At 39.8% G+C, this 13,813-nt stretch overlaps 1 protein-coding gene across 1 annotated transcript in view; it reads left to right on the top strand.

Annotated features, from left to right (window-relative positions):
- The window catches only part of CORO2A (coronin 2A), a 135,381-nt gene that overhangs the window by 99,584 nt on the left and 21,984 nt on the right, over positions 1 to 13,813 (top strand). Inside the window, exons 5-8 of the mRNA XM_075210935.1 lie at positions 1,972 to 2,151; positions 10,506 to 10,622; positions 12,671 to 12,775; positions 12,876 to 12,972. Coding sequence (XP_075067036.1) covers positions 1,972 to 2,151; positions 10,506 to 10,622; positions 12,671 to 12,775; positions 12,876 to 12,972 — 499 coding nt within the window. The remainder of the gene's footprint in view (positions 1 to 1,971; positions 2,152 to 10,505; positions 10,623 to 12,670; positions 12,776 to 12,875; positions 12,973 to 13,813) is intronic.

Below are 13,813 nucleotides of genomic sequence, written 5' to 3'. Positions count from 1 at the left end.
CTTTTTCCACATCACCCCACAAATGCTGGACTGGATTCAGATCTGGTGTGATTAAAAGGTTACAATAGTAAAATACACTTTGCAGCAAGAACACCTTTCTCGTGATTCACACACAGACATCTCAGTGCTTTTACTTTTTGCATCACAATAACCAGCAATACTTCTTGTCAGGACAACACCAGGCAACCTAACACTTGCTAGTCCCAGCTTGCCTCCCTGGTCACCGGCCACTAGCTGGCATCAGTCGCAATGCACTATACAGTCTTTTATAGTTGAGGATCCTCCCACAGCGTTGGATTGACAGACAGGTGACACTCCCAACTTTAAAGGAAGTCTTCTCAGGTGCTCTATAGTTCCTCTTCACTGCAGACACACACTGTCAACTCTGCTGTTGGTATGTAAAATACACTTTTAAAGCATGTAAGTTAAATCTGAACCTAGGTTATAGCTGTTATACCTGTATACCTGTGTTATACCTGTGTATTACCTGGTGTGCAGCCTTAAGCTGCAGATTTCTCGGGACTTCACCTGTCACTATACAGGAGAAGTGTGACAAAGGCCTTTTTGCCACACTTTTATATAAAAAAGCAACTAAAATCATTGATAAATATATCCTCATCATAATTATCATTTATTTATTTAGCACCACTAATTCCACAGCGCTGTGCAGAGAATATTTGTCATTCACATTAGTCCCTGCCCCATTGGAGCTTACAGTCTAAATTCCCTAAATCATTTTGCAGATTAATTTTGTTAACAGCTAATTAACCTATTAGTATGTATTTGGAATGTGAGAGAAAACCAGAGCACCCATAGGAAACCCACGTAAACACTGGGAAAACATCGATCTCATGACCCCAGAGCTGTGAGGCAGAAGTGCTAACCACTGAGCCAATTTGCTGCCATGTCGCATCCCATGACAGAACTTGAGATATATCACATTCTGTTTACATTTGCCGTGCATCTGAATGCATGCTTTTGTTCTGTTACACAATTGCATAGTTGTTTACTTTGAAAAAGAACATATGCCCATCGAGTTCCATTTTTCATCCTCAATAAGCCCTGTTGATCCTAAAAAAAGGAAAAGAAAACCAGTTTGCCTTAAGAGGTTAAAAAAAATCTTATTGACCCCTGGCAATTGGACAATTCAACATACTATTATATGTGTTGTTTATGCTTGTATCTGTGTATGTTTTGTACATTCAGTTATGTTATTAGCCATTTTCTGAAAAATTGGCTAAAATAGGCAGGCTGCAGTATCCTTTAATAGTATTCATGCTATGACAGGAAGCCTGTGTGTAGGGAAAATTCTTCAACCCATTCCAGGACTCGCTGGTCTTTGGAGCATTATCTTGCTGTAAATAAAAATAAAAAACAGATGAGTACACTGCTTGATGTCTTCTGATTGACAACAATATTTATAAATTTGGGGGGTAAATTTAGCAAACCTTAAACAAAACTGATTTTAGCTAAAAATTTCTAGAAAGTACTAGATAAGTGATAGGTAGAATCTGATTGGTTGCTTTGTGCAACATCTGCACTGTTCCTTTTTTTTTTTTAGAAGGTTTGATAAAACTACCCCTAAATGTGTGAAAATAGCAATAGATTATTAGTTAATCCAAAATCTTCTCAACCTTTTTAGTTTACCCAGAATTTATATTTGAAGTAGGCATTAACAAAGAGGCCAAGAGATAACTTTCATGGAGAAGGATGAGTATCACTTTAGGATATCCGGCATTCTATTTGTAAAATAATGCCTTTTGTATCCAGAAAAGGCATCTACAATCCACTTTGGTATGCTAAGTAACATACCAAGGTATTTCCAAGAGTAGTCAAACTAGATCAGTGCATTGCATGATCACCTAAGTATAGATGCAATAAATACACGTTGAAAAGGCAGGTGACTGACTGACTTAAAATTATGTGGTATATGTACCTTAGTTGAATTCTTTGTATATCGTTATTTTACAGGTCATGATATGGAATCTTGACAATGATGATCCAATAATATATAGTCCTGTGAGGACAATAGAGTGTCATAAAGATGTCATTCTCTCTCTGTCATTCAACATGGATGGAAGTCTTCTTGCTACTTCTTGCAAAGACAGAAAAGTTAGAATAATTGATCCCCATAAAGGAAGCATTATACAGGTTTGCATGTTAACTTTTGTAATTTGTCAATTATTTAATCATTGTCCACTGTTCACATTTACTTCTGCTCCTGAATGTAAGGAGGAGAATAATACAGTGCAGTTCATTTGCACTCTTCTTTCCAATTTTATTTTATCCAGGTAAACTTTCTTCTTTGTAAGTAAATTGCATTTTTTTTATCTAATGCTGTATATTAAATGTACCCCAAAGTACTATATAATGAATTACAATCATTGGACGTGTTATGTGCGTATTGTCGCTAACCAATAACGATTGTCGAACCTCGATTTGTGTTTCCAACGCACAAAGATTTATTCGCAAATAGTAGAATAATATGCTCAAGCGAAGTGATAATAAATACAGCCGTTACTTATCGCAGGCGCTCTGGATCCAGTGTGCAGCATTCAATCCTGAAGTCTGGGGACAAGATGTCTGAACACTAGATGTGAAGCTGCTGCTTATATACACACAAAAAAACAGTAACACAAAGAAGATGGTATAGCTTGCATCTATTGGTCCAGGTCTCAGGAAGGTCCAAGGGGTTGTCAATCATTGGCTAGTTCATACTTAGGAATCCAAAGGAGGGGGTCACCTCACCAGGGGGTATGCTCGGCTCTTCCCGCCAAGATTCCTTAGTCTTAAGTAGTTCATAATTTCCTATCATTCATAACTTGTGTATGCACTCTGCGATTCCCTCGCAGAGTGAACCAAACAGTAGGATATGTAAAGAGGTTTATTATGATACCACTCATGATATGATTCCTTCAACCTGTTCCGTGTATTTCACTAATATGCATGCAACTCTAATATAACATATAAATACTACTATATTTCGACATAACTATGTGTTGCAACTACTATTAATGTGTACTATTTTATTAGTATGCGTGTTTGTGCGAATGTATGGTAAAAGACCAATTACTGTTGCTGCCACGTGTAGTGGATGCGTACGCCCTTTCACGCCGTAGCGTGCCCTTGTACGTCGTAGCGTACCGTACGCCTCTTTTCAGACAAAGACAACCAAGTTTAATAGACTTTAATTGAAATGACTTTATCCAATTTGCTGACTTCGACAGACGTGAGAGGTATTAGATGCTTCCAAAGGTGGACACAACCGACTACTGCCTAATCTAAATAAATAAAAAAATAGGAATGCCCAATATATAGCATAAATAAATAAAAAAAATAGGAATGAAGTAGAGGACTGCCTAATCTGTAAACTGAAATGATGTCCTCCTTCTCATCTGTTGCAAACAGTATTGGAAGCATTTATAGAAATGTGGTACAATATAAAATCCAAGCATTGCTTCTTAGTCTCATTATCCAGCTGACATGTTTAAACTGAAAAGGCAGCCATACATAGGCTGAACCTGCCACTCAGCCTGAGCATTTGTTGACAAGATCAATCAATTTTCAAATTGGCCGAATATGGGCCTGATTGACTGGTGCCTCATAGTGTAATCTGAAGATGACTGCGCATGGGTGATCACAGGCATTTACCAATATGACTGCTAATGATCTCATTCATTCCTGTTGCACCATATTGTACAGTGTGTGGCGAGCAAAGCATATTTAGACTTCAGCACTAAATGTACTACATTTACCTGGCCCATAAAATCTGCTGTCTTGGGCAACTGCAACAATTTGACTCATGGCAGATTCGTTTCTGGCAGTACAGTGAAAACATAAACAGTTACCCAATTTATCCATGCATGCCTTTTAGCCATTCTATACACTTAACATTATACTTCTGGAAGAGTAGACATGACACAACAGCTCTAAGGTCTTGTGATATCTCTCTTGCTGTGGAGAAAGCCGAGCAGCATCAAAGGTGATCGACAATGATTGTGGCTATATGTGAATGTCTGCTAAGTAGAACGATCAGTGGGGATCCCAGGGGAGAGCACTTACGGGGGATTTCTAGTTGCCCAGAAACAGCAACTCATCCCGACCTATGTGCACAAATTACAATCTCCCAATATCAGCAACTGCACAGACTCGGAATGCTGACACATGCCATAGATAGTTCAGTAGGAAAGAAGGGAAGTGTATGCATCACACTGACAGAACAATTACTATATGCTTTCTTTACATGTACAGTACATTTCATTTTCCAACAGTGTTGCTATAAATATAAGATGGTTTTGTCCTATTATCATCAAGCAAAATGTATTGGTTTTGTTTATAAAATGCAATAAATTTATTGTAAATAGTAAAGGGAGGATTTAGATATGCTATGATTAAATTTCTGAATATCGGGGAGGCGTGGCCTGGCAGTGGTCACATGACGTCTCTCATCGGAACAGCTATCACCCTTGGGAACACCTCTAATTGCTGATTTCCCGGGGTGCCTAGATTATTTACTGACTTCCATTGATTCCAGGCACCACCAGGAGTTTAATATTGTCCATAACGCAGACTGCAGGACCAGGACCTACTCGGCTGCGAGACTTCCCAGATTTGGTGCCACTGCATTAGGCAGCCCAGAGTGATCTTTATTGTGGGACTACAATCCCTGACTCTGAAAGGACAACCTGCAGGCTAACCTGCCAGTGAGTCCTTGTGGGGGATTTGATCTCCCCATCACTTTCACCGGGGCACGACACCCACATGATCTTTCTGCTAGGCCGCATCAGGATCTCGGGCACGGCCCCAACCTGGCCTGATTCGGCGAATACTAGCCACAGCGATAGCCTTCTAACTGTTTCAGGAGGTAATGGATGCTGTGGAGTCAACACTCTGTGTGGGAACATAATCAGGATACATACCCCTATGGCATTATATGCTTGGATGACACATGCCTCCTTAGCTGGAGATTACATACTGTTTCCCTCTGTACAGGCTACAGAAGTGACATTTTTGGATGTCTCTCCTGTTTGTGCTACTCATAATACTCCCTCAATCATAAAATGGGGAAGGAGTGGGTGCTCAGCCTCCCAGTTTCCTGTTGAGTGACTCTTGGTGGCACCAAGGGCTTATAAGCATCACTTTGTGGCTTCTATACACTAAAGTCTGCTGTCTTCAAGTTGTACCTAAGCCTGCTTCTGAGGATATCTCTGACTAGAGCTCCCTATTTGGCTGCACTACTTATACCTGGTAATGATGTGGTCTATTTACTCACTTTTGTGACTTTGTTCAGGACCCTATGATCAGCCTATAGCTCACCACGCCTTGCCTTTATTAACCAAGGCACACCGGTCCTCCCACTGATTTTTGTAATCTCGGGCCTATGCAGTGCAATGGGTCCCAAAAACATTAAACCACCTAATCAAAGTACCCATTTTCCTTTCTTTAAGCCTCAAAAGGCGGGATCAAAGGGGGAGATCATCTTGGGGAGTGCACATTTCGTGTCCACTGTTGCTCGGTCAGAATCTTCTTCTTCTGTGTGGAGACTTAATCCCAGATTGATCTGGCTGCTCCGATCACCTTTAAATATAAGCGACAGTTACTGCCCACCCTCAATTCCTAATTTCTTTCTGACATGCGCTCCCCAGGGGGATCCAAGAACAAGTCTCCAATGCCGACCACCTCTCCTTTGCCACAAACATAGTCTGCAAGCTTCTACTAGTGATCTCTGACCAGTACTTGCCCATTGACCAAATTCACAGGTTACCAAGGGCATGGCCTAGCTCCAATACCCTGCCCAGGGACACTCTTCACTTTTTCCATATAAAGAAACTCATCCTGTGCGACATGAGATCATGAGGGCTCAGACATCCTTCAGAACCATCAATTGTTCCCTGATTTCTCCTGGAGTCTGGGTCAGGATACCTTCTCCGACATGATTCGCTATCCTACGGGGAGTCTGGATTCACCACCCCTTTTCTTTAAGACTGACCTTTCTTCACAGGATTTTCCTTATGGGGGATTTACTCTGAACTGTTCTCATGGACAATACTTCACTGACACACAAGTACAAGACATTGTTTATTTCTAATCGTACACTCTCTCCTGCTGTTTTGGGGGACATGCTTGTTTATTTGTTATAAGTCTGCTGGTTGTGTTCCTGTTAACATTGTTTTTCCTCCTACAGGTTCCTGAGACTGATTGATTGAAGCAGGCAGTAGTTGCCTCTCATTAACATCTTTGATGGCTATCTCTGTCCCAATGCTATCTAGACTGTGTAGGGTTTATCATCTACTGCATGTATTTTTGTACGTCAGACCTAGATGGGTTATCCTAGGTTATCTGGAGTTCTTATTTACACCTGTATTTTAGTTTTCAATGTTTTTCTGTACAACTGTTCATTTGTATGTGGGTAGTGGCGTTTCATGGCCCAGACAATGCATCCCACGATAAGTGTTTTGCCAGTCCTGTCCTGGCAAAATCTCTAACTCTATGTATAGGGTTATTTCAGTTTCCCCTTCCCAGGGAGTTTATTTTGCTCCCCTTCCCTCCTGTCCCTTTCATACGGAACACATTAGCCCCCATGTATCTCGTATTTCCCATAGCCTGGGGAGTTATCAACCCCTTTTATCTCTGTCCTATATTGAGCTGTCGATGTTACTGTCCGTTCTTCTCTCCCGTGAATGGTTATGTTCTTATCTATTAATGCTCTGGACTTAAACTCCCTGAACAAATGCAGGCTGGCTCTAACCTCCTTTATAAATCTAAGGCAGAGTTTGTTGCCCTCCAGGACAATTACTTTTCTTCTCTGACTCCTTTTACCTTTAAAGATCATCATTACCCTACTTATTTTACAGCCAATGGTCCCAACAAAGGCAATATAGTGGCCCTGTCAGTTAGTTAGTTCCCAGTGCTCTTTCACATTTTCCTTGAAAGTCGAGTACAAAGATGGCAGGTTTCTATTAGTTATTGGCACTCTAGACGAGAAATATGTTACATGAGTCTACCTATATGCACCCAACTCCAGGCAGATCCTGTTTTTTGAGATCTAAGTTGACATTAATAGACATGCATAAATGGGACAGTCTGATAGTCATTGGGGACTTGACTTTGGTGGATTCAAAACTGGACAGGTTTTCTACCCAAAGCTTCTTATTCACTTCTGCATTCTTTGCTCATGCCTTGTACCCTCATGGCATTGTCTAGCTTGCGGCAGAAATTTGATGTTGCGGGTAACAGAGCGGGTAGGTTATTGGCTAGAAAGACAAGAGGCCTGCAGGCCCGTAACTGGATAAGGACGATTATAGGTCCTGATGGAACTAAACTCTACAACCATCATGAGATCGCTCATATTTTATATCCTATTTCTATACTGGGCTGTAAAATCTTAAAAATGGCATTGATACATACCAGCCAAGTGGGGAAGATGTTTCCTCCTTTTCATGATGGGCTTCTTCTCCCCTCTATTGATTCAGCTACACTGGACGAACTGAATGCCCCTTGGTTCCAAGAGGAAATCCAACGGGTCATCAATAATCTCCCTAAAGATAAAGCACTAGGCCCTGATGGTTATATAAATAACTTCTTTGTCATGTTTCAGGAGGAATTGCTGCCCATACTAGAGCAGTTGTATAATGTGGATACTACGAGATGGAGCTTCCCAACCAAAATATTGGAATCCCACATAATAGTTATCTCAAGCCGGGCAAGGACCCTGTGGAATTTTGTCTTTGTTTAGTAAGGCCTCTCTTTATAAACTTGACACATCCAAATCAGAGGACCTTTCGATTTAAAATTCCCCCGGAGCACTTGCAGATTCTTAAAGGCAATTCTCAGATTTCTCCTATTTAGGCAATCAAATTACCCCTCATTTGGAAACTGTTATTGACACAAATTTCTCCTTGCTTATGCAACAGCTTTGTTCTGACCGTTTTGTGGATTTGTTGCGAGCTCTCCTGGTCAGGTAGAATTGTGGCTTTCAAGATGATTAGCTGCTGTCATGAAGACATATGTGGTAAAAAGGGCAGCTTGCCACAGACTGTTAAGGGAGTGACTAATAATTTCTCTGGGAGTCTGCAGGCTCATGCTGTGGACAGGGTTAAGCATACATGCTAACTCTACCGTAATGTCCGGGAGACTCCCGAATCTCGGATAGGTTTCCCAGACTCCAGAGATGGTAGGAAATCCTCCCGCATCTTCCCACTTCCGGGTACATCTCCCGGACTTCGGGGAGAGTATGAAATCCTCCTGCATCTGCTCACGTCCTAATGAAGAGGGCAGAATTATGGAATCATATCATTTTGGCCCCGCCCCAATGTAAAATGATACGTACAAGTTATTGCATCATGGAGACAAGGCCAGAGTGACACTATTCATCAAGCCCCGCACCCTCCACCCATATGCCCTCTGTGGAACTCCCGGAGGAGCGCCTCAAAAATTTGGCATTTATGGGGTTAAGTCCACAGAACACAGGTCCACAGGTATAGTTCACAGGGTGTGATTGATTTCTAGTTTAGGTAGTTAGTGCTATGGAGGAAGCATAAGGAGCCGGGTTTGTGTTGTGGGCTGGGTGACCGATGCCAGACAGTGGCCAATGTCTAGTGAGGGAACTGGATGTCTAGCCAGAATCAGGATCATGGGGAATTGTAAAATACTTTTGTCTTTTTGACTACTGGAACTACAACTCGTGCTGACTGTACCATCCTGAAATGTTTCAGCAATCCTCTGTGAGCATTATCTGTTTGACGTGCTTGTCACACCAGTTGCATATAATATTACAAATGTGCTAGCAGCTCAGATTTTTAATATTTGTATATAAGTTACAGGAGCTGTTAGGGAAATGGGACTAAAGTTAGAATAAACTGAACTCATAGGTCATCTGTTGCAAAAGTCCTGATGTAATCATGTAGTAATTCCGATTTTTACAGTAACTTCCACAGGCATAAATGAAAGGATAATGCCACTGAAAACTAAAAACATACTTTTCCATTTTAACAGATGAGATCAAATCTAAAAAAATATTATGTACCTGGGGTGCCCCCGACCCTCTGATTTTCTGGTCCCAGTGGACCCAGCAGCATTGTCAAAGCCCCTCCAGTCTGAGATTACTCACTGGAGAGGGTCCTTGGCAACACTGCCTGAGTGACAGAAAAGAGCTAGGGCCACAGCAAGCCCCCTGTCCTTATTCCGCCACACCACATGCAGCAGGGTGCATACAGCACTACTGACAGCCAGTGTTACAGATACAGTGACACTGAGATCCTTAAGGTCAGCTGAGGAACCTCATTTTAAGGACACACTACTAAAATAACATCATATATATGTGCCCAAAATTGCCCTTTATGAAGAAATGGCTTATTCAGTAACCTTTTCTGTATGGGGATATAGTAATAATAACCAAGTTCTTTGTGCAATTAAAAAAAGTTTTTAAAAGTAAAAGAGGTGCAATATGTAATTTGTGTACTGGACACTCTGAACAGAGAGTATTATTGTTATTGTTGTTATTATTATTGTTATTATTTATTGTTATTTATTATTACTATTATTATTATTAAACGAATATGTGTGTGTTCTATATTACGGGGTATCTGTGTAAGCAGCTTTCGATAAGATTTATTCATAGAGATACTGTCTCTCACTGTTTAATGCCTCATGCCCATTAGTGTAAAATTGCATGTGTTTTAATTTTTAATGATAGTATAACGTATGTAAATGGTTCTGACAATGAAACTCCCTGTTTCCTATATTCGCTTACCTACTCACGGTTTTGCCTGTGTTTGGGTATGTTGTGCAATGGATTTCTGGGTGCTTCTTGCTCTATTTGGTACATTTGATACAAATGAAATGCATTGAGATCAATGGAGTGTTCTCCAATAACATTCCTAATATAAGTAAAACCGCTAATTAACTACTGCATGTGAATTACATGTGGGCTCACATAAGGACTTGGAGGGTGAGCTTAGTATTTTGCTGCCCCCCCCCCACCCCCCATCCCTCCCAGTATTTGTTGCAGGCTTACTGTGGCATTTGTTTTGCTTTGTTCCAAATCAAACATTTGGAACCCCCTTTCTAGAAACACTGCTTTTGCCTTCTAGTTCCCCCACCAAAGTTCTCTTATTGGTAAGGAAAGTTTTGTATAATGGTCAACTGTCCCTGGTTTCCAGTGACAGTCCTTGAAAGTATATGGCCATCCTAATGTTTTGTATGCTGGACAAAACTCTCAGTAGGGTTTCCTGTTCTGTTTAAGTTACATAGAAGCATTCATTCTACTTTGAATAGACCTCATATGCATCTGTGCATATCGTTTTATTTATGACCATGCTAATAAAAGATTCTTATGTTCTGATACAAATGCAAGGTTGATTTTTGTGTGTTTGTAATCTAATCACTATGTAAAACATTGTCATGTCTATGAGTCGATAAGTGCACACATCATCTGTATACACTTTCAGTTTAAAAACATCTTGTCATAATATGATTCTTATCAGACTTTATAATTTTTTTTACAGGAGTCAGATGGCAAGTCTCACAAAGCCAGCAAAGTTTTGTTTCTGGGAAACATGAAAAAACTCGTATCAACTGGGACATCCCGGTGGAATAACAGACAAGTTGTCCTCTTGGATCAAGTACGTGTAATTATCACACAACACAGTAGCTCAGACTTCTCACACTTTATGGGGACTAGATCACATTACCCTACACAACTTCAAGATACAACCCTGACGTACAGGCAGCAATCGATTTTGCATCTTATTGAGATCTCAGACCCACCCAAGGGCTATTTACAGAACATCCAAAACACCTAGTGCAGTTTGTATACTGATGGACTGTATGTAGTATTTGCTACTGTATATACCATCTAAAAGAGTCATGTTGACCCAATTGATATGTTTAATATGCCCATGTCCACACTTATGAAGGGTGACTACTTAGATGTTCTATTACTTTAAATTATTATTGAACTTTAGGGATATTCAACTTGACGGTGCTTCTCTGTTGTATTATGTATGTGCTTATTACACTAACATTAAATGGAACAGTGGACAACTTACCTTTTGTGGATGAATCTAGTTATTTGGATGGGATTCACACCCAATAATCTTTTGGGGTGTCCGCTATGATGTGCTATATGTGCATATTCACTCCCTATTTTTTTTTTTTCAACCATTTGCTTTTTCTGAATCAAAGATAACAAGAAGCTGAGGCCTCCATATGATGCAAAACTGGACATAGAAGCCCTACTGTATATGTAGCTTTGTATTGGTGACTGATGACAGCAGAGATGGTTAGTGATCTTGAACTGCCATTTATTAATCACCATACTAAGAAGTCATTATTTGTCTGTTCCAGCCATTACATGTACTTTTTTAGGTTTTTTTTTTATGCCTGCTGCTTTAGCAGTATTTTCATGTTGTCCTTCCAAAATGTGACTTTTTTTCAATCATACAACATGTGCTGTTGTGCTCCACTTTTAAATACATTATTTTAGTAATTCTTGCAAAAAATATTCAATTTCATGTACATACATTGTTTTTATTAAATAGTCTTTTAATTTACTTGTCTTTGCTCACAGAGGCCTCATTTACGGAGTGCAAATGGCCAAGACACCACTTGAAAATTCACTTTGGCGTCTTGTTCCTCAGTTTATATACAAATGCACCTAGGTTTTCACCAGTGTGCGCACAGAGCAAGAATTGGGTGGACCATTTGGGTGCATGTATGCAAAAATAAGTTGTTTTGTGATGTGCATCCAGTGTGCTTTGTAAATGAGGCCAAGTGACTCGGATAAGCAGGTCATTGGAAGTCCTTCTAAACTATATCTCCACACGGTGCAGATGAGCCCTCTAGTGGAGTTATTTGCTTATGGAAAACTGCATAGCTTTTTATGAAAAAAAAAAAAAACCTAAAATTAAACAAAGCCACAATAGACTTTTTCCCCAGCGGCATTCATATATATGCCCAGCTATAAACTGTTACCCTGGTAACTCAGACCTATCCACCAGTGTGATGAGCATTATAAAGTAAGTTCAGTTTTGAAACTCAGAAATGTTCTATTACTAATTCAGGTGGTGTGCGCACCTTGATGTTGCTATGGAACAGAAATCTAGTCCATTAATTACTGCACAGACCTGTGTGTATACATTTTTACACACATGAAAGTTGCATGTAACTTACAAGGGAAAAGCAAGCAGGGCACGATTAAAAATATGAAAAACATATGAAAAAGTATGCTGTACCCATAAAATCCTAAATCAAGATTATATTTCAATATGCATTGTACAGTGCTATATACAAATGTGTTTTCAGGAGCTTCAATCTATGCATTGTGTATAAATCATACTTGCCAACTCTCCTGGAATGTTTGGGAGAGACTCGAAATCTGGGTCGGTTTCCCGGGAGAGCGGGCAATTCTCCCGCATTCTACATTTCGCTGAGCAAAATAACGTGATTCGTGATGAATCGCGTCATTTTTACCCCCTCCCCTTGCGACAAAACGTAATTTCCATTATGGGGTTGGAGCCAAATTCACGCGATTGACCACTCCACGCCCCCTCCCGCCCTCTAGTCACGCCCCCTGTCCGGGATTTCCCTGACTTCAGTGCCTGAAAGTAGGCAAGTATGGTATAAATACATACATAAATTAACTGTTTATTGACTTGTTTGAAAATTTCAGGATGACCTGTCTGTGCCTTTACATCAGGAGGATTTGGATGGTTCCTCAGGTCTACTCTTCCCCTTTTTTGACAGTGATACAAATATGTTATATTTAGTGGGAAAGGTAAGTGTTGTGGACTCACCCATAATTTTCACATAGCTTGAATTACGACTGTAGTGTGCTGAAGCTGCATGATGACCTAAATAGGATGATTTTTCCATAGGGAGAGGGGAATATTCGATACTTTGAAGTCACTACTCAGAAGCCTTACTTGCAATACTTGAATGAATATCGATCCAGTTTACCTCAGAAAGGAATTGGTGAGTTTGTGGTCTCTCTATTCATCATTTTATAACCTATGTTGTTCTTTACCTGTGGATTTAAGTGAGCAAATACAGTGACATGCAAATGTCCCATAAAGCTGTTTGCAGTGGCGGACTGGCCAGCTTATCAGCTTGCCCGATGGCAAGTGGGCCCTGTGGGCACCTAATGCACTGGGTCCCCTTAAACATTAGGCAATATTTAAAAATGTTAATGACCTTTTAGTAGCTTGAAAATATAATAGAAGTTTCAATGTTATTACTGTGAGCAACTAAAATTTACGTTGGATTACGATTTTAATAAAATCATTTTTCAAGGATACTTTATATTTAAGAATATAATAAATAACTCTGAAATAATAATACTGATTCGGGTTATGTGAGGCCGACGCATACGTTGTATAGGCTTGGACTGTGCAATGAAGCTTAGCTGGGAATCCCAGCCTGGGATCATAATGTGCAGCCGGAGTCAACTTTGTATCGAGCTATTGCACGCATTGTAAAGACAGCAAATATTTTTCATTTCATCTGCCTCAGTTTGAGTGTGCTTCGTCAGCTATTCACCTCATTTTTGCTGTGCTTGATGTGTTTTATAAAAGGTATGTATTTAATTAATATTTTTTTATATACTGTGGCCATATGCTCTTTAATTTAAATTTAATATATTTTCTTTAATTGTATAAAATGAGTGCAAAAATACTGAGTAGTATAAATATATATATTTAAGTTGCAGTCTCAAATAATAATAAATACACATCATGCAAGTTTGATAAATAATGATCCCTTTTTTTACTCTGCAGTTAAACTTACTGTGATTGTTAAAATTGTTAACAATAGATGC

The sequence above is a fragment of the Mixophyes fleayi genome, chromosome 1, assembly GCF_038048845.1.
Source record: "Mixophyes fleayi isolate aMixFle1 chromosome 1, aMixFle1.hap1, whole genome shotgun sequence".
In the NCBI taxonomy this organism is placed as follows: Eukaryota; Metazoa; Chordata; class Amphibia; order Anura; family Limnodynastidae; genus Mixophyes; species Mixophyes fleayi.
Note: the sequence above shows the minus strand (reverse complement) of the source record. Positions and strands in the feature narration are given on the sequence as shown.